This window comes from Hyperolius riggenbachi, chromosome 10 (assembly GCF_040937935.1).
Source record: "Hyperolius riggenbachi isolate aHypRig1 chromosome 10, aHypRig1.pri, whole genome shotgun sequence".
NCBI classification, from domain to species: Eukaryota; Metazoa; Chordata; class Amphibia; order Anura; family Hyperoliidae; genus Hyperolius; species Hyperolius riggenbachi.
The window spans coordinates 221467815-221489212 of record NC_090655.1 but is presented as its reverse complement, the minus strand read 5'-3'; the positions used below and the strand labels follow the sequence as shown (position 1 = coordinate 221489212).

General features: G+C 43.9%; 1 protein-coding gene across 4 annotated transcripts in view; it reads left to right on the top strand.

Annotated features, from left to right (window-relative positions):
• LOC137534557 (gastrula zinc finger protein XlCGF57.1-like) overlaps nucleotides 1–20716 on the top strand; it is a 28482-nt gene extending 7766 nt beyond the window's left edge. For 2 of the 4 annotated variants that reach the window (XM_068256105.1, XM_068256104.1), the window contains 5 exons: nucleotides 570–664; nucleotides 7173–7224; nucleotides 8932–9023; nucleotides 9685–9799; nucleotides 16208–20715. In XM_068256105.1, the coding sequence (XP_068112206.1) occupies nucleotides 570–664; nucleotides 7173–7224; nucleotides 8932–9023; nucleotides 9685–9799; nucleotides 16208–17043 (1190 nt within the window). In that variant the 3' untranslated portion in view covers nucleotides 17044–20715. Of the gene's footprint in view, nucleotides 1–569; nucleotides 665–7172; nucleotides 7225–8931; nucleotides 9024–9684; nucleotides 9800–16207 lie in introns of all 4 variants that reach the window. The other 2 variants (XM_068256107.1, XM_068256106.1) reach the window with 2 other exon arrangements.
• Nucleotides 20717–21398: the final 682 nt, after the last annotated feature.

The following is a 21398-nucleotide window of genomic DNA, read 5'->3' as shown; positions in this document are numbered from 1 at the left end:
ATTACATAGGCTGACACATACAGTGTACAGGACTGTAAAAAACATATTTGGAACAATGAGATGGCAGATGACATGACTCTTTAGAACAACCCAATCCTCCCTCATCTACAACTAGCAAAATTATACTGATAACGACATGTGGGAATAAATATTAACGTCCCTCAGACTGGTCTCACCCACTACCCACAATAAAATGATTCAAATATACCTTATTATATACCAGGCTTGCATACCCCACGCTAAATATATCGCACATAGATCTCAGCTTGTCCTAGGTGTTGGGTGAGGTCTGCAGACTTCAGTAAGGATAGGACACAACGCACTTAACTCAGTAAATTTGCATTAATTAGCAATGCACACTTATATGCTTTAAAAAATAAAAATGAGAGGTTTCAATTAAATAAAGGTTGCACAGGGGTGGCAGGCTATTAAAACTAGGCTCCTCGGGGGTGGAGACTTTCTTCTATTAATCTATAGGTGGGAACAGTATGGAGGATATTGACTTAGATATGCACATTTTCTGATATAAATATAGGTATTTGTATTCGATCAGTGTGTGTTTCTTACAGATGGACCCATCAGGCGAAATTCAGTTCAGCGGCGCCCCCTTCCTATCTTTTCCCTTAAAAGGGATGGAAGAAAATGGCAAAGGATATACATTAGGGTAAGGGTTAGCAATAAATGATGCAGTCAAGGAGAAATTAATCTAAAGTGCAGCACTCTGCATGAAAAGTGAGAAAGATAGAATAACCCTCACTAAGTGTCGGATCGTCCGTCTGTGTTGCTTGCCTCTAACAAAGTGCTGGTCCAGCTGTTCTGGTGAAGAAAACGTTGTGAATATGTCCATAAAGAGAAAAAGAGGCGGGCACCATCCGTTGGCAAACAACCAGGGCTGTGGATTTGGGAATCGAGGAGTTGGAGCAATTCTGGGTACCTGGAGTCAGAGTCGGTGGTTTCATTAACTTGAGGAGTTGGATGATTTTTGTACCGACTCCACAGCCCTGCAAAGAACACCATGTGTTTGTGTTTTTAGCAAGCACTTGTACAGACAGACATGCATTGGAAGGTCGGCTTTATAAGTGGGCTGGCATCACTGTTCCAGCTAACTAGGGGGGGGGAGGAGGGGGGTGGGCACAAATCTGGCCAGTCAGATGGTCTTCTCAGACAGCACACCAAAACCGCCCGTAAGCCGTGCAAGGTCTAGTCGGTGCGGCTGACACCAACTTGATGCAATCCAATGAAAGATGACCAGCACCGGCTGTTTCTTAAGAAAGCAGGATTTTATTCACTCCAGACATCCGTGAATAAACATAGCTCCAGACATCCAGTGATATTCAAGATGTAATTATAGCTCTAGTATAGTAAGCTCTTAGATGCATACAGAGGGAAAGGGTCCTACATGGCAGTAGGAGATGTCCCCCCTGCAGCCAGGTCCGCCCACACAACGGACGCCGTTTCGAACGGAAACACCGTTCTTTGTCAAGTGAATAGCATCATGCTATTCACTTGACAAAGAACGGTGTTTCCGTTCGAAACTGACTGGATGTCTGGAGCTATGTTTATTCACGGATGTCTGGAGTGAATAAAATCCTGCTTTCTTAAGAAACAGCCGGTGCTGGTCATCTTTCATTGGATGGCCAGTCAGATGGTTCACGCCTCTTTTTCTCATATTAAAACCGTAAATGACTTTAACTGTTCTAACGGTTGTGGAACACACAAATTTGAACTTTTAAAGTGAATCCGAGGTGAAAGTTTTTTGGTTTTTTTTAGGCATCCCAGGGTTTTATTTTATTTTTAAACATTTACAAACCAGATTGAATGTTCAGTTGCCTCTGCTCAGTGGCAGCCTAATAAGTGTCCCAGAGTTAGAAAAAGGTCAATAGTTCATGTATTTTATCTCTCCCTTCCCTCAGAAGTTGTATTCTGCCAGGAAAACTTTTATGACTGTAATTTTCTTATCAGTGATGTGCACTATATTCCGACAAGGTACTGACAAGACAGAAGCTGTCACTTCCCTGCCTAAAATTACCTCTTTTTCCATTAACCTCCAGGACAGGTCCACCATGAGAACGACAGGCTCCTCCCAGGAACAGGAAACGTCCAGATAGAGTACTCTATAAATCTTTGTCCAACCCCTTGATCCTCAGTTGACGTTTCCTGTTCCAAGGAACAAGGAGTGCTCTAGTCGCTCGCCGGTCCGTCAGACCAGGTGTGTTTGGGACCCGGTTGGCGGCGAATGGTGGACCTACCTAGAGAGGTATTTGGGTCTAGTAAGGAGAAGCGAGGTGTACCTTCTCCTGTGGCTGTCCTGGCTGCCCGAGTTGCAGGTGGATCCGGAGGACACGCGCGGTGTCCATGATTCCCCTAGAGCGGAGGCTAATGGCGCACCGGAAGTGACGTGGGAAGTCTAGCAGGCCTCCGGAGGGAAGGTGGCTGATTGCCCTCAATGGCGGCGTCCTTGTGACGTACTTCCGCCCTTACGCGGCGTCACTTCCGGTGGCGTGGGGAAGAGACGCCAGAAGCCCGCATGGTTCGGCATTTCGTGTCACGAACGGAGCGGGAGGGACGCTAAGCAGGAGCCAGGAAAGGTGAGAGTGGCGGAGGCTTGGGGACCTATATGGTATGAGCCGTACGCCTTATGCCGCGTCTGTACGGAGGTCTGTTACTTATTATCTGACTGTGCAGTATAATATAAAGCCGGCTTAGCGTCTGATCTGAGGTCTGTATAAACTTATGCATATAGCTGGAGATATATGTTTTGCAGATATTCAGTTGTGATATTGCTGGGTCATATGTTGTGTGTGTGTGTGTGTGTTTGTATATCTATCTATCTATCTATCTATCTATCTATCTATCTATATATATATCACCCAAAATACAGAACACCAACACCAGTTTAGCTGCACTCATAAGAGAGAACCATTTATTGCACAAAAATATGCTTCACTGTTTGAAAATTTGAGCAAAAAAAAACCCCAATAAATATAGGGTATAAATTGCATAAATCTAAAAATGACAAGATCCAATTGGGGCCCCAATACATCTACCAGAGAGAAACCACACTCACATCACCCACTCATAAATATGCAATGTAATGCTGAGGCAATGTCCCAATAAGGTTTACTTGTCATAATAATGATAAAAGGCAGCATACGACTTGGTAGATGAAAAAATCACTTAAGGGCAGCTGCACCACGTACCAAACAGCATGATTGCAAACTGTATGGGTGATCATCAGTCCTTGCCACACTAATCCTTATCCAGTTAGCTGATAGCAGTAATGCCCCTTCCAGACAGTTCACATAGAAGGTTGCTGCAATGCAATATGTATTTCCCTCAGCACTTCATATAAGTATGCAGACTACTGCCTATTCCACTTATCTGTATACTGTGCTCTGCTGCCATAAGATGTAGTAAGCAGGGGATAATTGCCACGTGGGAACTGCCCAAACATTCAGATCATCCAGGACGCACACCAGCAGCGGCCATCGCTAATGCATTTCACCCCTCCCTTGGGGCTTCTTCAGAGCGTGCCAACATAGGGGCCAACATAGGATCAGTGTACAGGCAATATAAGTGTATATAACCCTGTTGGCAGTTTATGTGGTATCATCCCCTGTCTAATATATATAGGGGGATTATATAGATGGCCTCAAATAAATCATATGTATATGATATTTCTATACATGTTCTTATCCATCTGGGCTCAGGGTTACTTAACACTCTTTGACATAGGCGCACCAGGGTGTTCTTTATTTAGGTTTAGAAAGAAAATGACACTATATTTTTTGTTTTGTATTGTTATAGGGCACAGAGTCTACTGACCCAGCAAGGCCAAGAAGGTGGTGCCCGCTCTGTGATACAAAAATGGCCCATACTTATGAGCAGTTTTGTCAAACCGGTTTAAGTAAAGTTAATGTAGGAACATTCAGGGGACTTAAAGGAAGAATTAATGTCAGCCGTAAAAATTGAGAGGGCTGAGACAATTAAGTCATTAAGGGAAGTATTTGCTTCTGCTATCATCCCAGCAACAGAAGCAGTAATCCCTGGTACTAGTACGACCAGGCCGGCCGTAGATATACCAAATACAGAGGGTGAAGAGGAGGATAATGATGAGTCAGACTCTTCTTCTAAAAGTATGGACAGCCAGACTGAAATCAGAAAATCTCCAGGTTTAGATTTCCAGCTGATGAGACTGAGCAGCTTATCTGGGCTATTAATAAAACTCTAAATATTGAATCTAAGAAATCAGAATTATCGATGCACAATAGATTGTATCAGGGAATGGAACCAAAAGAATCTTTGACTTTCCCTATACATAAGATCTACAACATCTCACAGGTTAAAATAGACAATGAATTAGCCTTTGAGGATCCGGGATACCTGAAGGATCCACAAGATAAGAAGGTGGAGTTTGCCCTTAAAAAGGCCTGGACTGCAGCAGGGGCAAATTTTCGACCAGCAGCAGCTACAACATACGTAGCAAGGGGAGACCTGGGGCTATTAATAGAGAGGGAACGAAAAAGAGTTTTCTTTTTCGAAACCAAAATAGTCAAGAAAAGAATTGACGCCAGAGAAAGAGTTGGGGGTCGTCTATCGGAATTCTATTCCCAGTGGACGAAAATAAGCAAAAACGATTTCATCCTCAATCTTATAAACCAGGGGTACAAAATTCAGTTTCAGTCCCTTCCAGCAAGAAAATTATTGCTACTCCTCTTCCAAAAGGACAGAGAGAAAAGCCAGCATCATAAAATCAATGTTAGACGAGAACATGGTCGGACCGGTTCCGGGCAGTCAGATCACTGGCTATCAGGGATTTTATTCGACGGTTTTCTGGTAAGAAAGCTGACGAGAAAATTCAGGTTAATTCTAATCTTAAAAGCTTAAACACCTTTTGTGTCTTATCAAAGATTCAGGATGGAATCAATATTCTCTGTGAGAAACTTGTTAACCACAAACTGCATGATGATAAACATAGATTTGAGGGACGCATATTGGCACATTCCAATAAGAGCGTTGTCTCAGAAGTTCCTGAGATTTGCGGTAAGGGAAAAGAAGACGATTCAACATTTTTAGTTTACTGTCCTGCCCTTCGGAATATCATCAGCACCGAGGATCTTCTCAAAAGTAATGGCGGAAGTGATAAAGTATTTACATGCAGAGGGAATTCTCATAATTCCATATCCAGACGATCTCCTTGTAGTGGCGGAGTCATACCAAAAAAACAGAAATACAAGAAAAAGTACTAGATCAGTTACAGACCCTCGGATGGATAGTAAACTGAGACAAGTTGGTCCTACAACCAACGTCAAAGATTCAGTTTCTAGGAGTCATAATAAATTCAGAAACAGAAAGAATTTACTTAACAAGCGAAAAGATAAAAAGATTAAAGAAAATAATACAAGCCGGGTTTAGATTTCAGAAGATGTCTTAGATGCTATTTAGAAAGGGATAAAACGGTGTATAGAGGAATCCTATAAGATTACAGGGGATACGGTATTATATACAGTTAGAGCTCATTCAGCTAGAGCAGCGGCCACTTCATGGGCTTACAGAGCGAGTGCTACGCCGGAAGAGATCTGCAGAGCAGCTACGTGGTCAAGTCTTAAGTACCTTCTCTAGAAACTATAGAGTGAACCTGATGTCTGCAGGACAGCAATCATTTGGGAGAAAAGTCCTGCAGGCAGTCGGCCCACCCTAATTGGGTAAGATTCTTGCTCATCTTCTCATGGTGGACCTGTCCTGGAGGTTAATGGAAAAACCAATGTTAGTTACCTGGTAACATCCTTTTTAGTAACCTCCAGGACAGGTCCGTAACCCACCCGAGTAAAGGATTTATATGAGTATATAAGTACAAGAAAAGTATATGTATATGCAGTATGAATATTAAAACCCCTTTGTTTTTAGGAACAGTACTTGGAATTGACTGAGGATCAAGGGGTTGGACAAAGATTTATAGAGTACTCTATCTGGACGTTTCCTGTTCCTGGGAGGAGCCTGTCGTTCTCATGGTGGACCTGTCCTGGAGGTTACTAAAAAGGATGTTACCAGGTAACTAACATTGGTTTCAGGCAGAAAAATAAAACAAGTAAAACAGCCTGGTTATTAATATTTTTTTCACTGTACATACATGTTTGCCTCATCATGTAACATGTTGCCTCGGGTACACTTTAAATTTTTATCTACAAATTCTTATCTACAGATGGGCTACAAATTCTTATTTATTTTGAATTCATATGGTTAATACTATGTGGTATCAGATTGCTTTTTTCATCTACATATGGGCACCTTGTAGTGGAACTGTGGGCAACCTCCAAAACTATCCTGCGGGAATCAAAGGTGGAACCTCTCAAAGTAGGCTTCCTCCAGTCCCCATTGCTTTTTCCTCTTTAGTCACTGAGACTTTAGTTACCCAACATAGATGTGAAGATTGCAGAAGTGCCTTTTCAAACATGACCTCTAGTCCCACCCATTCTGGTACTTAGTAGTAATGGTCTTGGGTCATTGGTAAGGTACAAGGACTAATTTGATTGACAGATGCTGCAGACCACATACCAGAAGGTGACAAGAAGGAATGGGAACAATGTGAACATTGGTCGGTGGAGACACTTGTGTCCATATGCAATTCTCTTTTTCACCTGCGTTTTCTCCTAGGAGATAACTTTTAATCTTTGATTGTAAATAACCTTCCAGCACTTTTCAACTAAAAAAGTACCAAAAAGTAGACGAAAAAGCACTACCAAACTTATTTTGAATATTTTCTTTCTTTCCAGGGGGCTTAAAAGGCATTTTATTGACAATTTTAAAAATATCACCTAGGCGATAACTCAGGAGAAAAAGTTAATTGCATATGGGTCTTTTTGTGAAATCACTACTAGGGCAGGTGAAGGGAAGTGTAATGTCCTTATGTGCTACTCCTTTACCGAAAAGGCACTGTGGTAGCCCACCGTCACCTCTGACTCCAAACCATGGGATTTTTTTAAGGGAGTTTCATAGGTATGAGGTCTTTCCTCATGTATCTCTGCTGTTGCTGAGCAGTGATCGGGAGAGGATGATGGGGTGAACTTGATGGATGGATGTCTCTTTTTCAACCAAACTATGCAACTATGGGGTATATGTGTTATGTGTCAGAAGACTGGCCTTAAACATTTATGCTTCGGTTTATTTCTCAGAATGAAATTCGACCTGAATTTGAAGAAGATGATGCAGAAGAGGAACAGAAGGGTGAGAAGGAGGCGTGGGAAGAGTTTAGATCTTTGTTCTGCTGTGATTGTTAGTATATGTTTAGGAGAAAGCCTTTGGGGTCAGAGAACATGAAGGTGACTGCTGGAGGAGTGTGCTCAGCTTGATGGTTGGATTCCTTCTTGTTAGTAATAGTTGGCATTATAAGCTGTGTTAAGATTTTGAGGTTAAAATTAGAGCATAAAGTGTTTGTAAGGAGTGGGGGTGAGAAGTTTAGGTTACAGGATGGATTTGTTAGTAGTTTTAGGTCATTAGTAATCTAATACTTATTCATTTGCCACACCATTATAACGTATAATGTCAGAATCCAGTTTAAAATAAATGCTTAATATGTTAACTTTTATTGTCCCCTAGCCTCCCTAGCGGTATTAACGGATATACACGTCAATACAAAACATGCTGTGAACAGTATTGACGTGCATATACTCTCCTGCACTGTATACTAGACCCTTGCTTGACACATTTTGGCAAATTAACTTTGTTTTTACTCCTTTTTACCAGACTAAAACATATCCATGCCTAATGGCTACTACCAATACCAGGTTGATAATAGGTGTTCGTTTGAGAGCTTGGCTTGCAGGTTACATTTATGAGCTAGTTTGAGACTTCAGCCCAACCCTGAATTCCAACTGCTATTAGTGATGGGTAATGTGGGTCTGAAATAAACAAACAAACAAACGCAGAACATTTATATTGCGCTTTTCTCCTGGCGGACTCAAAGCTCCAGAGCTGCAGCCACTAGGACACGCTCTATAGGCAGTAGCAGTGTTAGGGAGTCTTGCCCAAGGTCTCCTACTGAATAGGTGCTGGCTTACTGAACAGGCAGAGCCAAGATTCGAACCCTGGTCTCCTGTGTCAGAGGCAGAGCCCTTAAAGAGAAACTCAGACCAAAAATTTAACTTTATCCCAATCAGTAGATGATAACCCCTTTTACATGAGAAATCTATTCCTTTTCACAAACAGACCATCAGGGGGCGCTGTATGACTGATATTGTGGCGAAACCCCTCCCACAAGTAACCCCTCCCACAAGAAAAGTTTGAACTTTTGTGGGAAATAGCTGTTTACAGAAACCATGCAGCAGCTACATCACCTGCCAACAGTAAAATGTTCACTGGAGTTCCTCTTTAACCATTACACCATCCAGCCACTATAAGTAAGGGTTACACTGATGCTTTATAGTGAGTGTTAGGATTAGGGTTTAGGCTAAAGGTAAGGGGGTAGGTTAGGATTTGAGATTTTGATTAGGAATTAGAAAATAAAACTGGGTTTAGGATTAGAATTTAGGTTTAGGGGTTGGGGTCAGTATTAGGAGTTGGTTTGAGGTTTTGAGCATGTGTAAAAGGTTCGTTTGAGAATTTGGGGTTATTTTTGAAGGTTATTTTGAGAGTCTGAGGTTAGTATGTGGGTGTGATTGATGAGCTGTGGTCAGCATTAAAGCACCTACTAATGATATAGTCTTGATTGTACAGTCTTACCAAGTCTATGTAGTAGCAGGGTAAACTGAGTTAATATACTTTGAATGTTTACTGTAGGTAATTCCTCATATTACATACATAGAAGATTATACAATCAAGATTGAGTCATTAGTGGGCCCCTTTAAGGATGAGGATTCCAGACTTATAATGAAGATTGTAATGTGAAGGATAGATGTTCATTGTGTTGAGTCAGTGTGTTTATGTGTTCCACAGATGGATCGAGTCACAGGAGCACAGCAGTGAGATGTCCCAGCCCTCTGTATTCAGATGGTTCAGATGCTGAATACACTCGTCAGGATTTCCAGGTAGCGGATCAGCATGAGTGGTGCTATATCATGATATACCTTGATTCTGCAGACTCTCTCTTTACTAACATATTCAGAAATTAGGGATTACACTTGCGTTGCATTACCCTGTTTTGTCGCAGGGTAATCCAACCACAATGCAAGGCAATGGGACCTAGCACACATGTGTCGCATTGTGCTTGAAGTTACCAATCTGCCACAATGTTGCCATAACAGTTTTAGGGGGTTGGGTGGGGAGAATTAGGTGGAATAATCTCAGCTATGACATAATAGCCAAGAACCTTGCTATAGGTGACACCAGTCTCTCCTACAGCCATCTTGTAGCTTCCATGGTGACACATGTAATAAAAGGGAGGGTGGCTTTTATCGCACACAGGACTTTGTATAACATAACTCTTCAAATGCAGAGATCCTTCTTACCTGGAAATAAAAGCACCACCATTAGAATAATTTTAAATTTATGTAGTTACATACTGCACACACAGCAAGAACGTGCTATTTATTAACGTTTCGCTGGTTAAGGTTTGTATATTTTACCGCCTTATGGCAGGCAGTTTCAGGTTTGCTGGATCCCTCATGTTCTCCGACCTTAGTAGATCCTCAGCAGTGTTGAAGAATAAAGGGCCTTCAGGACTGACTTGTTTCTTCTTGTGGTGTGCAGTTGGAGTCTCCAGGAGGAGGAGTAGATGCTGAGATGTTGCAGGAAGAAGATTTGTACATGGCGGAAGAGCGGGAGAACAAGGAGGAGAATGAGGCGGCTATAGATCTTGACGCAGGTGAGCACTGAACTTCCACCACCGGTTTTGGGTGCTTCATCTCTTGAGAAGTCCTTCCTGCTCATCACTGACTGGCTGAGGGCAGTTCAGTGCGACAGGTTGAGGCTGCGAAAGGAAATACACCTCACCCCTCTGCAGAAGCTGCTAAAATATGATCTATGCTGTGCTCACATGTGTTTACAAAGCAAGCTAGATAGTACAATGCCGTTTTAGGAGAAAAAAGAGTGGGGAGGAAATGAAATCGGGATTGGCTTCAGTCAGAGGCAGTAAAAATGGACAATGCCTGGAACAGTTTTCTCTTTATTTACTATATAAAATTCACTGAAATAAAACCATGTACCGTACAATGCATCTGTTATGTAAGGAGAACAAGTATTTAACTACTTATATCCAGGATGGATGGCCACTAGTTTTGCCCCTTCCGTTCCAGTCTTCTGCTGTGTGAGGTGGTTTTAAGTAATCGGGTCACTGCCCGGTCAGTAGTACAGTGTCTGGAACCAGCGGGGATGAATGGACATTGTTGTAGACTTTGCCACTTTACCAGGGACCAACTGGCTCAGAAAAGCAGCCTCCCTGTAGAGGGGGCCATCACCATTTTCTTTCACGAGTTAGTTTTTACATTTTGCCAGCTCCATTTTAATTCAGAATAGAGAACGCGGAGATTAAAGTGAGTCTGAAGCGATTGCAAAAAAAAAAACTCACCTAAGGAGAGGGAAGGCTCAGGGTCCTGTAAAGGTGGCGTAGTGGTTAGAGCTCTTGCCTTGCATCGCTGGATCCCTGGTTCGAATCCCAGCCTGGTCAACATCTACAAGTAGTTTGTATGTTCTCCCCGTGTCTGTGTGGGTTTCCCCTGGGCACTTTGGTTTCCTCCCACATCCCGAAACCATATACATAAGTTTATTGGCTTCCCCTAAATTGACCTTAGACTACGATACATACACTACACAATGCATACATACCCGAATGCTCCTGAAGACGGGCAGCTCTGTACTCCGTATGTGCGAGAATGCGTGCTTGATCAGTACGGAGCCGCCCATCTTCGGAAACACTCAGGCTCCCGAAGAATTCCACCTTCCAAAGCCTCCCGCAGTGGAGAAGAGCATCGGTTGGAGGTTGCTAACATGATCCAGAACTGGAACGCTGGGACCTTAGGTGAGTATTTGTTGTTTTTTTTTTCAATCGCTTCAGACTTCCTTTAACCACTTCCCCCTCTGCCGGGACGAGTAACTACGTCCCTGCAAAATGCCACAACTCTGTGTAGGGACGTAGCTACTACGTCCCTCCCCGCCACGGACCCACCCCACCTCCCGCTCGCCCTCCTGTGCTCGGTACCGCCGTTCATTACCGCCGATCATGTTAGCCGCTAGATCAATGAATGGGAAAACTGTTCCCATGTAACTAAATTACAAAAAAATAATACATAAAAGTTAACTTAGGGACTGAACTTTAATATGTACGTCAATAGGGTATATTACTATAACTTTATAAATTATGGGCTTGTAATCAGGGATGGACGCAAAACTGAAAAAATGTACCTTTATTTCCAAATGAAATATTGGCGTCATACATTGTACAAGGGAAAAATTGTAAACGTTGCAATAACCGGAACAAATTGGCAAATAAAATATGTCCATTTTAATTCCGGTAGCATATATTATTTTAAAACTATATTGGCCACAAAAGGAGAAATAATGAATTTTTTTCAATTTTTTTTCTCATTTTTCCTGATAAAACATTTTTAGAATAAAATAATTCTTAGCAAAAAGTACCCCCCAAAGAAAGCCTAATTAGTTTAGTTATGATATGTAGTAATAAAGTTATAGGCGAATTAATGGAAGGAGCGCTGACAGGTGAAAATTGCTCTGATGTTTTAAAGGGAAAAACCCTTCAAAGTGAAGTGGTTAAACAAGTGGAAAGTGATTAGGTAGCAAGCTGAGTTTATTTGAAAAGTATTACTACCTCTTTGGCAAGAAAAGTAGGGCCTTAGATAAACAAGTGTGGTGTTCATGTATCCTGTTAGGGACGTGGTGTACTGGACTGCGTACACCAAGTTTATTTGCTTGTGTCTGGGTTTTGGATCCTCAGGATATACACTATCTGTGTCAGTGTGAACTGCAACAGGAGAGACACAGGAGGTGTGTGTTCATTAGGCCTGAACCATTTTAGGAAAAAATTGAATTGAGCGATTTCTGTCTGAAATTGCGATTTCGATTCACGATTTCCTTCAAATCAAGCTTTGTTCCCCCTCTGTCCCCCTGTCTCTCTTTGTGCCCCCTTTGCCTCTTCTGGATCTCTCTCTGTGCCCTCTCTGTGTCTCTCTTTGTGCTCCCTCTATGTCTCCTGTGTCTGTCTCTGTGCCCGCTCTGTGTCTCTCTGTGCCTCCTCTGTCTCCCAAGCTGCATCCGTTCTGGACATAGCTTCAAGCATTAGTCCAGCGATGCCCGTCTATCCACTTCGCCTCCTGCAGGCTCTAATGCACGGAATACTTCCTGTATATCATTTGACATACAGGAACCCGGAGTTTTGCTAAGCACAAGAGCCGGCAGATGGCAATACAGGACAGCAAAAATCTATTAACCCTTCGCACTCTCGCATGCAAATGTTCAAACAAATGCATTCACAGATTCACTTATCCAGACACCACTGTTATCCCTACAGTTAAGTTAAAAGCTGGGGTCTTAGTTCACAGAAGGAATGCATTCTTATGCTTAGTCACCTACACTGCGCAGAAGTACCCAGGTAAACATAGGTGTCTTAACTCTGGCCCTGTAACATGCATAGTGCAGACATGCAAACATTCATTGCATCAAACCTATCTAGGGATTAGGAGCAAACACCCTGACGTCCTCTCCTGGGACAGATAGCGCATCTTACCAATCGCACAAGGGAGCTAACATAATGTATCCATGCGCACCATGCACATTCACCAGCATAAGATGTGTGCATGCTGACAAAAATAAACACATACAGGGGAAGGAGGGAGTGCGAAGGGTTAATAGATTTTTGCTGTTTTCTGGCCACACCCCCTTCAGCACCTCCCTTTCCTTAATAACTTATTTAATGTCCTAACTAGAGGCGATGTGCCTGGATATGTGTTTTTTTCTCTTGTTACTGACCCCTGTGGCTAGGGTTTTAATTCAGTACACTCCCTCCTTCCCCTGTATGTGTTTTATTTTTGTCAGCATGCACACAGCTTATGTTGGTGTATGTGAATGGTGCGCATGGATACATTACGTTAGCTCCCTTGTGCGATTGGTAAGATGCGCGATCTGTCCCAGGAGAGGACGTCAGGATGTGTGCTCCTAATCCCTAGATAGGTTTGATGCAATGAATGTTTGCATGTCTGCACTATGCATGTTACAGGGCCAGAGTTAGGACATCTATGTTTACCTGGGTACTTCTGCGCAGTATAGGTGACTAAGCATAAGAATGCATTCTTCTGTGAACTAAGACCCGGCTTTTAACTTAGCTGTAGGGATAACAGTGGTGCCTGGATGAGTGAATCTGTGAATGCATTTGTTTGAACATTTGCATGCGAGAGTGCAAAGGGTTAATAGATTTTTGCTGTTTTCTGGCCACACCCCCTTCAGCGCCTCCCTTTCCTTAATAACTTATTTAATGACCTAACTAGAGGCGATGTGCCTGGATATATGTGTTTTTTTTCTTGGCAATAGAGGACAAACAGCGTTTCAACTTGTGCAGAAAGAATGTCCAACGCTGCGGGCCGCGCACGCCGGGACTTTGGGGAAGTTTGAAGCCACTTCTTCAAACTTCCCCCATTTGGAAATGACGTGATCGCGATAATTGCTGCTTTGACGATTCCAAAATTGTGATCTTGGTTGTTTCGAGATTTCGGTTTAAATTCGATTTATCTTTCAGGTCTAGTGTTCATATTAGGCAGCACCTGACTTATAATGGCTGCAGAAGTATCTCTCGACAAATTTAAAGGCACAGCGACTGCAATGTGCATCTGCTTGCCAGAATATGCAAGGCCTAATCTAGCTATACTGCTTTGCCCTGCAGGAGTTGTCCCTGCAAAATAGTTTGCACCCAAATGGGGGCGCCTCGTGTAGGCCTCCTATGCCCCCAAGAAAGGTAAGCGGCACTTACACTGTCCAGAAATACCGCAATGCCCAAGGGGAAGAGATACGCAGACAGCTCTCCCCCGAGCGTGGCCAACGCCCAGAGGGGACCGTCCACGATTGCCCCCTCCCCCAAAGAAAAGATATCCCACCTGATAGCAAAAGAGTATGCAAACTGCATGACCTGGGAGCGACACACCGGATGGTGGTGGTGGGGGGGCGGGCACATTGGGGTCCTTCCTATGTTTGTGTGGATTTCCTCCGGGCACTTCCTCTCACACTTTCTTCTCACAAACATACAGATATGTTTAGGTATGTACACATGCACATGTTCCGCTCACCACTTGAGGACCGCGTTCTTAAACCCCCCTAGTGACCAGGCCAATGTTTAGTAATTGGGCCACTCAGCACACAAGTGATTCCCTCCCCATTTTCTCCCCACCTACAGAGCTCTCTGTTGGTGGGGTCTGATCGCCCCCCAGTTGTTTGTTTGTTTTTTTTCTTGATAAATATTTATTTTATTATTTTTTTAATTAAATGTGCCTATTTTTTTATGTATTTTGTTATTTCCCCCCTCCCTCATGATCGTCTGTCACAGGCTTCAGCCTATGAAAGCCGATCACTCCCCAGCCTATGGAGAGGACAGCCGTGTCACAGATCGCAGCGCTGTACACAGTTGTAAGACGGCGGCTTTGCCATCTAACAGTCTCCGAGTGGAGCTCAGCCTGCGCGCGATCTTCTGCTAGCCCCCATAGAAGGCCGTTCACTTCAATCAGCGTGGATCGGTTCTGGGGCTGCCGCCACGTCCTTGCCAATCAGTGTGGAGCGGTCGGCAAGTAGTTAACTTGATCTCACAGGTAACACAAGTAGCAGTCTAGTGCAGTGATAGGCAAACTTGGCTCTCCTGCTGTTAAGGAACTACAAGTCCCACAATGCATTTCCGGAGGTGACGGCCACAGTCATGATTCATAAAGAAAAATGCATTGTGGGACTTGTAGTTCCTTAATAGCTGGAAAACCAAGTTTACCTTTCACTGGTCACTAGTGTGTGTATGAGACTTGGTGTCCAGGGCTGATGCTACCATATGGGCAGCCTGAGCAGTTGCCCCAGGGTGCTTAGCAGGCTGCTGGACCCCCCCAGGTCTCCACCCAACGTTACTGTTGCTCCCCAGGGGCAGAGTCGTCAGCAGAGTAGCATCTGACGTGTACCGGTGGAGACACTCCTGTCAGTCATTGGCTCCATGCACTCCCGTCAACCTCTCAAGGGCGCCTCTCTTCCCTGACCCCTGGCATGCTAATATGCAGTAACATGACGAGGGTCACAGAGAACATACAGCCAGCAGTGGATGAAGACGTGATCGCACAGACTCACCAGAGTGCACCCACTGGGACCAGTGAGTCTCTACTTAGCTGCGGCCCGGGGAGCATAGCCAAGCTGGGGGGAGACCGGGGGGGGGCAAGGCAGCTGGATCGTGGGAAGGGGGGGAGGGGACTGTCAGGAGGCCCATTGTAGCCAGAACCTGCCCTGTTGGTGTCAGAAGTATATACTCTGCAGAGCTACTTGCAACAAGCACAGATACTTTCCACATATGAAGTCCTGGGCTAGAGGCAATGTACGCGTTCATCCTTCTCTGAAAAAGTTTTCCTGGCTTACTTGAAGAGTTATTGTAACTTATTATTTTATGCTTTTATACAAGTTTTTAAAGGGAATCCGAGATGAGATAATTGGGTGCATCTATACTTACCTGGGGCTTCCTACAGTCCTATTAGGTACGTGGGCTCCCTCTCTCTGGCCGCTCTGGTCACTGGATATCCCTCCCGGTAATCTGACCAGCGGCCCAGCCGCGCGCACACCCCCTGCCTCGCTCCCATGGCCGGGAGTGTTTTGCATCTGTGGAAGGCACAGAATGCTCCTGTGTATGGGAGCGCACCTCATAGGACTTGAGGAAGCCCCAGGTAAGTATAAATGCACCCAGTTATCCCATCTCTGGTACACTTTAAGTATGAAAGTTCTGATTGGTTGCAGAGTCCTGGAATTGTTTCCAATGAATAAAGGTTATACAAAAGAAAAAATACTGGATTTCCTAGAGGCTAGAAAGTCAGGGGAACAAACAGCCATTCCCACATGCATCGGGGAAGGTAAACACAGAGAAGCAGACATTTGCACTGTATTTAGCTGGATACAAAAGTCAGAAATTTAACATGGATTTTGAATACAAAGAAAACTGGTAGCAGGCAAGTCTTGTCACACACACTATATCTTTATAATGATTTCACTTGGTATGCACATTTTGTTCACTTTTAATATTTTCTTAATCTCTCCCTAGGTTATGAAGTGGATTATGATCGCAGACTAGATCTTTACCATTCAACATCTGGAGATGTTAGCAGTGAGGCCTACTACAAAAAGATTGCAGAGGAGTATGACCAGATAGACACTGAGGAAAACCCACCAATGGAAGGGGGGAAGCAGTACATTTGCAGTGAATGTGGGAAGAGTTTCAACCATTTCTCTTATCTTACCAAACACCAGCGCTCCCACTCAGGAGAGAAGCCATTTACCTGTATTGAATGTGGGAAATGTTTCACCTATAAGCCTAGCCTGGTGGCCCACCAGCGGGTCCACACAGGAGAGAAACCCTATGCCTGCTCAGATTGTGGCAAACTTTTTGCTAGCAAGTTCAACTTGAAGACCCATGAGAAGATCCACACTGGTGATAAGCCGGTGGTGTGCCCAGCATGCGGCAAGTGCTTCAGCAACAATCCGGCCCTGGTGAAGCACCTTCGGATCCACACGGGTGAGAAACCGTTCAGCTGTAGCCAGTGTGGCAAGTTCTTCTCAAGCCGGTCTGGCCTCAATGCCCACCTCATACTTCACACAGGGGAAAAACCCTTCATGTGCTCTGAGTGTGGAAAATCCTTCGCCAACCAGTCCAACCTCATCTCTCACCGCATCATCCACACGGGCGAAAAGCCGTACACCTGCCTAGAATGCGGCAAGGGCTTTGCCAACCAGTCCAACCTGGCCAAACACAGGATCATCCACACAGAACAGAAACCTTTCCTGTGTGTGGAATGTGGGAAGTTCTTCACTCGTAAAGGAAGTCTGGACAAGCATCGGAAAAGGATCCATGAGAAGGCCAAATATATACTCCAGTCCTGACCAGTGATATTTGTAGGCTTTTCTCCATGGAGGACTAAAATGTTATTACCTGCTCCTGGGTGTAAACGGTAAAGTTCATTGTTTGGTTCTTGCCCTCTGGTTATTGTGGCTTAGCAACGAAGCAAGTATCCTTGGGAACTCAAATCAGACCCTTCACTGTTTTTATGAATGTTCCTTCGGTTATTTCTTTGGTACAGATTGGACCTATTCCAAGGAAAAGGTCATATACTCAACCTCATATCTTTAAGCATTGGTTCTCACTGACATCGTGGAGCAAAGGCATAGGGCACATACCTAGCCTTGTATGTCTTGGATGAATTTAAAGGAGGCCTCACGTTTCCAATGGAATACCTTGGAAGACTTTAAACAGCCTCTGTGAAGACTTCAAAAAAGATACTTATATACATATACCTTTTTTTTCCCTTATCTTTGAGGAGCAGGTAGGTACTCTTTTTCTCTCATCTGAGCAAAGGGCCCATCTTGGAGCAAGTCCAGGATCCACATTAAAGGACACATAATTCTTGTCTATCTAGGTTGCATCTGCAGAACAAGGATCAAAGCCTCACTGATGCTACTTGTGAGAGGAGTACCAGCTAAGTGCAGAGCAGGCCATTTCTTCACAAAATATTGTAGTTCCACATGGAACAGACCGAGAAAGCAAGTACAGAAATCCCACCCAGAGGTTGCTTGAGAGATAAAAGAAGCGAGTAGATGTAGCTAACACTTGGCAATCCCTATGGGTATCATGTCAGGTATATAGGAGAGCCCCATGGATAAAGAGAGAGATTGCAATGAGTGCAATGCATAGTGGTGGGTGAGATTAGGTACTCAGAATCTTTTGGACATCTGCATGTAGGGGATGCAAGGATCTGGTAGTAGATTGTAGGTTTAGCTAAACTCTAACCAACAGAAAAGTCCACTGGAGCGAGAGAGACAGAGCTGGGAACACAAATATAGATGTCCTGTCTTCAGAGTCCTTGAGAGACACACGCTTAGGTGGTAGATTGTAGGTTTCAAGTAGCCCTGTAGGCAGAATATATGCCTTCCACACCAGGAGTGAGAATTAGTAGACAGAGCTCTGGACTATAAAAGTCCTGCCTCTCGCTGAACTACGTGGACAGAGCATCAGGAAGCTACTCTTAGAACATTTCCTTGTGAAACTTGTGATGGGAAGATGATGTACCACTAATTGGGAGTACTGATCATCTGCAAGTGTACCCAGCCATTACAAGAATCTTGGCCTTCAACCAAAACTGCCTTATCAGTCACGTTATTGATTCTTCCTACTTGTTATAACTGGCAGCACCACTGATCACGTCTAGTCAAAGCTTCACCTGTTTTGTTGGCCATCAAGACTCCTTTGGTTGGAAACAGAATGATTCCCGATCTTGGTCTGAGATGCCCTGGTCTGGAATGGCATTAATAAGGCTATAGGGTTCTAATAGCTAAGTAGTTTATTTCTGCGTATGGCGCTTAGCGCCAAAACTAGGTGCCCCATAGCAGTAATGTAATATTGCGCAGGGAGTGTAAGGATTGTAAGAAACTATACATTGGTTGCTATTGGCAACAACACTACGCCTCTTGCTCCGTTACCAGCAACTCATTAGAGCTGCAACTTACAGGAAGTGAGATACCTTGACTCTCATCACAGCAGCAGCATAGGAGATAGAACCTCTTAGGCGTCCTCAAAGTTTAGAAGTTTATTCAGTAAACAGATATACAGATGCTTATATCTACAGGTGCTTACATCTTAGCGAAGTTCTGTAGTAAGTCCTCTTTGCGTTACAGCTCTTGGTTCCATTTGTATGGCAACCAGGTTTTCTCTTATGTTCCATCTATACTACGTAGCCCGTAGGTTTATATACAGCATACAGTTAGATATTATGGCAATACATTACAAAAAGATTAAAGGGTGTGAAGTCATCAGCCAGCCATCAGAAGAAGCAGAAGTCAGAAGAAGTGTCTCTCTGGAGCCCGTCAGCTGCTTTAGTACCAACATCTAAGGAGTTAAATGTGACATCATCTGAGCCGTGACGTATCAATACCTCATCGCCTTCTTATTGGCTAAGACCCCGTGAGATCCCTCGTGGTATCATGACACGCACAGTCGTTACTGCGCATGGCCTGGAAAGTCCCATGTTCCAGGCACTGGTCATCTTGTTCTGAGGAATAACTTTGTATACTGTACTTGGCTTGATGTTTACAGAACAAGACTGCTTATCTGTCTGTACATTGGGTAGCCTTGTACAGTCCGAACCACACTGTTCTTTAGTGCTTCTAGAATTAGAATGCATACTCTGCAAATCAAGTCTTTTAACTAACCTCAGTTAAAATAACTGAGGCCTACGAATTCAATCATATAATACTTAAATTCTAACAAGGATAATTCGGGGCTCTGGCAACCCGAATTACATCTCCCTCCGAGTTGCGACAACTCAGAGGGCGAATAGTATTTAACAGCGCCAAGGAGTTTTGCGGCAGCAGGGAGAGCTGTCATTCGGCTCAGCCTGCGCCCGACTCACCGGCGACGCCTACATATGTACGCGCTAATAAGTGCATCCTATTTCCTTCTAAGCCTCCGAGGAAATAGTTGCTTGAAATGTTCCAGTTTTCATAGCTCCTCTCCTCCCAGAATACCTGTGGTCCAAAGTGCACCTACAGTAGGGTAGGTACATTTTTAGAATTACAGGGGGAAAAGCTTTTCAACTATTTTAGGAGATGATTCTGGAACCTCCGAAAGTCCAGGGATGCAAAGACTGAAGTCGGTGTATTTCAAAACCCCATTATTAATTTCTCACCTCATTATGGGTGAGTAGTAGAAGCATCACAAAGAATTGATGAACTTGTAAAAGTATTACTTGTATGTAAAATGGACACAAATATCCTTCTTATTGTTTCAGAATAAAAGAAAAAACTTTAGCATAAATGTTTCACAATGTTGGCATTTCTGTAACTGCCAGGTACACGTTCTGAAACGTAGCTGATGTTTTTTAAGATTATTTGCACACTACTCGCCTACGGCCTGCACAAGGTAGATTCCTTCGATCCCATGGAAGACAGTTCTGGGTTGAGACTGTACAGACCTGTCTCTAGCCTGCAGTCTAGCGATGCATTCTGTTGCTATGTGAGGTGGAAGGAGGGCCAATGGAATGGCACAGAGCAGGCGAGGTGAGTGAGGAAAGCAATACCCTCGGCCAGCGCTCAGCCGAGTCAGTGCACGAGGCGGAACGCTCGCTGACTCGTTGAGGGGCAAAATATACCTGCTCTCCCAGGATGCTCTTGGAGAAGAATCCCGCATAGCTGAACAGCCTAGGCTGTGACATCACTGGGAGGGCAGGACTACAGGCATACATGAAAAAAGGCGCCTAGAAGAAAGGGCGCTGGGGATTAGCAATATTTTACTTAATTCTGATAGTAAAATATCGGTAATGATTACTGATATTTTACTCTGGCTAAACCTAACCCTACTCTCACACAGAACCCTCCCCTGGTGGTGCCTAATCCTAAGGCACCCGCCAACACCCCCCCTTCCTAAACCTAAGAACCCCCCCTCCCCTCGTTGCCTAACCCTAAAAAAACCCACCCCTGGTGGTGCCTAGATCTACAACCCCCCAACCTAACCTTTAGAACCCCCCCACCCCCCACCCCCCCCTCAAAAAACATTGATGAACCCTTTGCCGCAATTCTGCAATGTGTAGCTTGGGAGGTAAAATTCAGAGCAGACAGGTGTCTGATTAGCGGCAGACATAGTAAAGGAGCTTTCCGAAATGCAAATTGCAGAATTTCCGCAAGCTCCATTTACTATGTCTGCTGCTAATTGGGCGACTGCCAGCACCAAATTCTACATCCCTAGCTACACAGCGCAGCTATTGTAAAAGCCGCAGTTTGCTGCAAAGAAGGTAAATTGTGCCGCCGTGCGCCCACATTTATTTTTCCGCAAATCACTGCTTTTACAATAGGCGCCTGTGGCCGTGCCTTTTTTTTCCCCATAAGCGCTCCTGCGCCCTTTATAATGCACTACTGTATATACTGTAGATATAGTATTGACGGGAAGTTATCTAGCTAACTTTCTCTGCTTGCTCTAACCTACTGCTTCTGCTTATTCACAAATGATCCTGGGACATTTCGAAGCACACAGGGAGGAGGAGATTTGTAGAGATTCAACTCAATATGGAATTGCATTTTAGGAGAGTTTTTCTCATCCTTGTTCATGACTAAGAATGAATAAATACATGCTTTATTTCATAAAGACTGTTCCAAGCATGAAACTGTGTGATAAAATCTTAGCAGGTTTGAAAATATGTAAATGTGGTTATGATGCTTCAGTCTGAAACAATAAATAAGGATTCAGATGT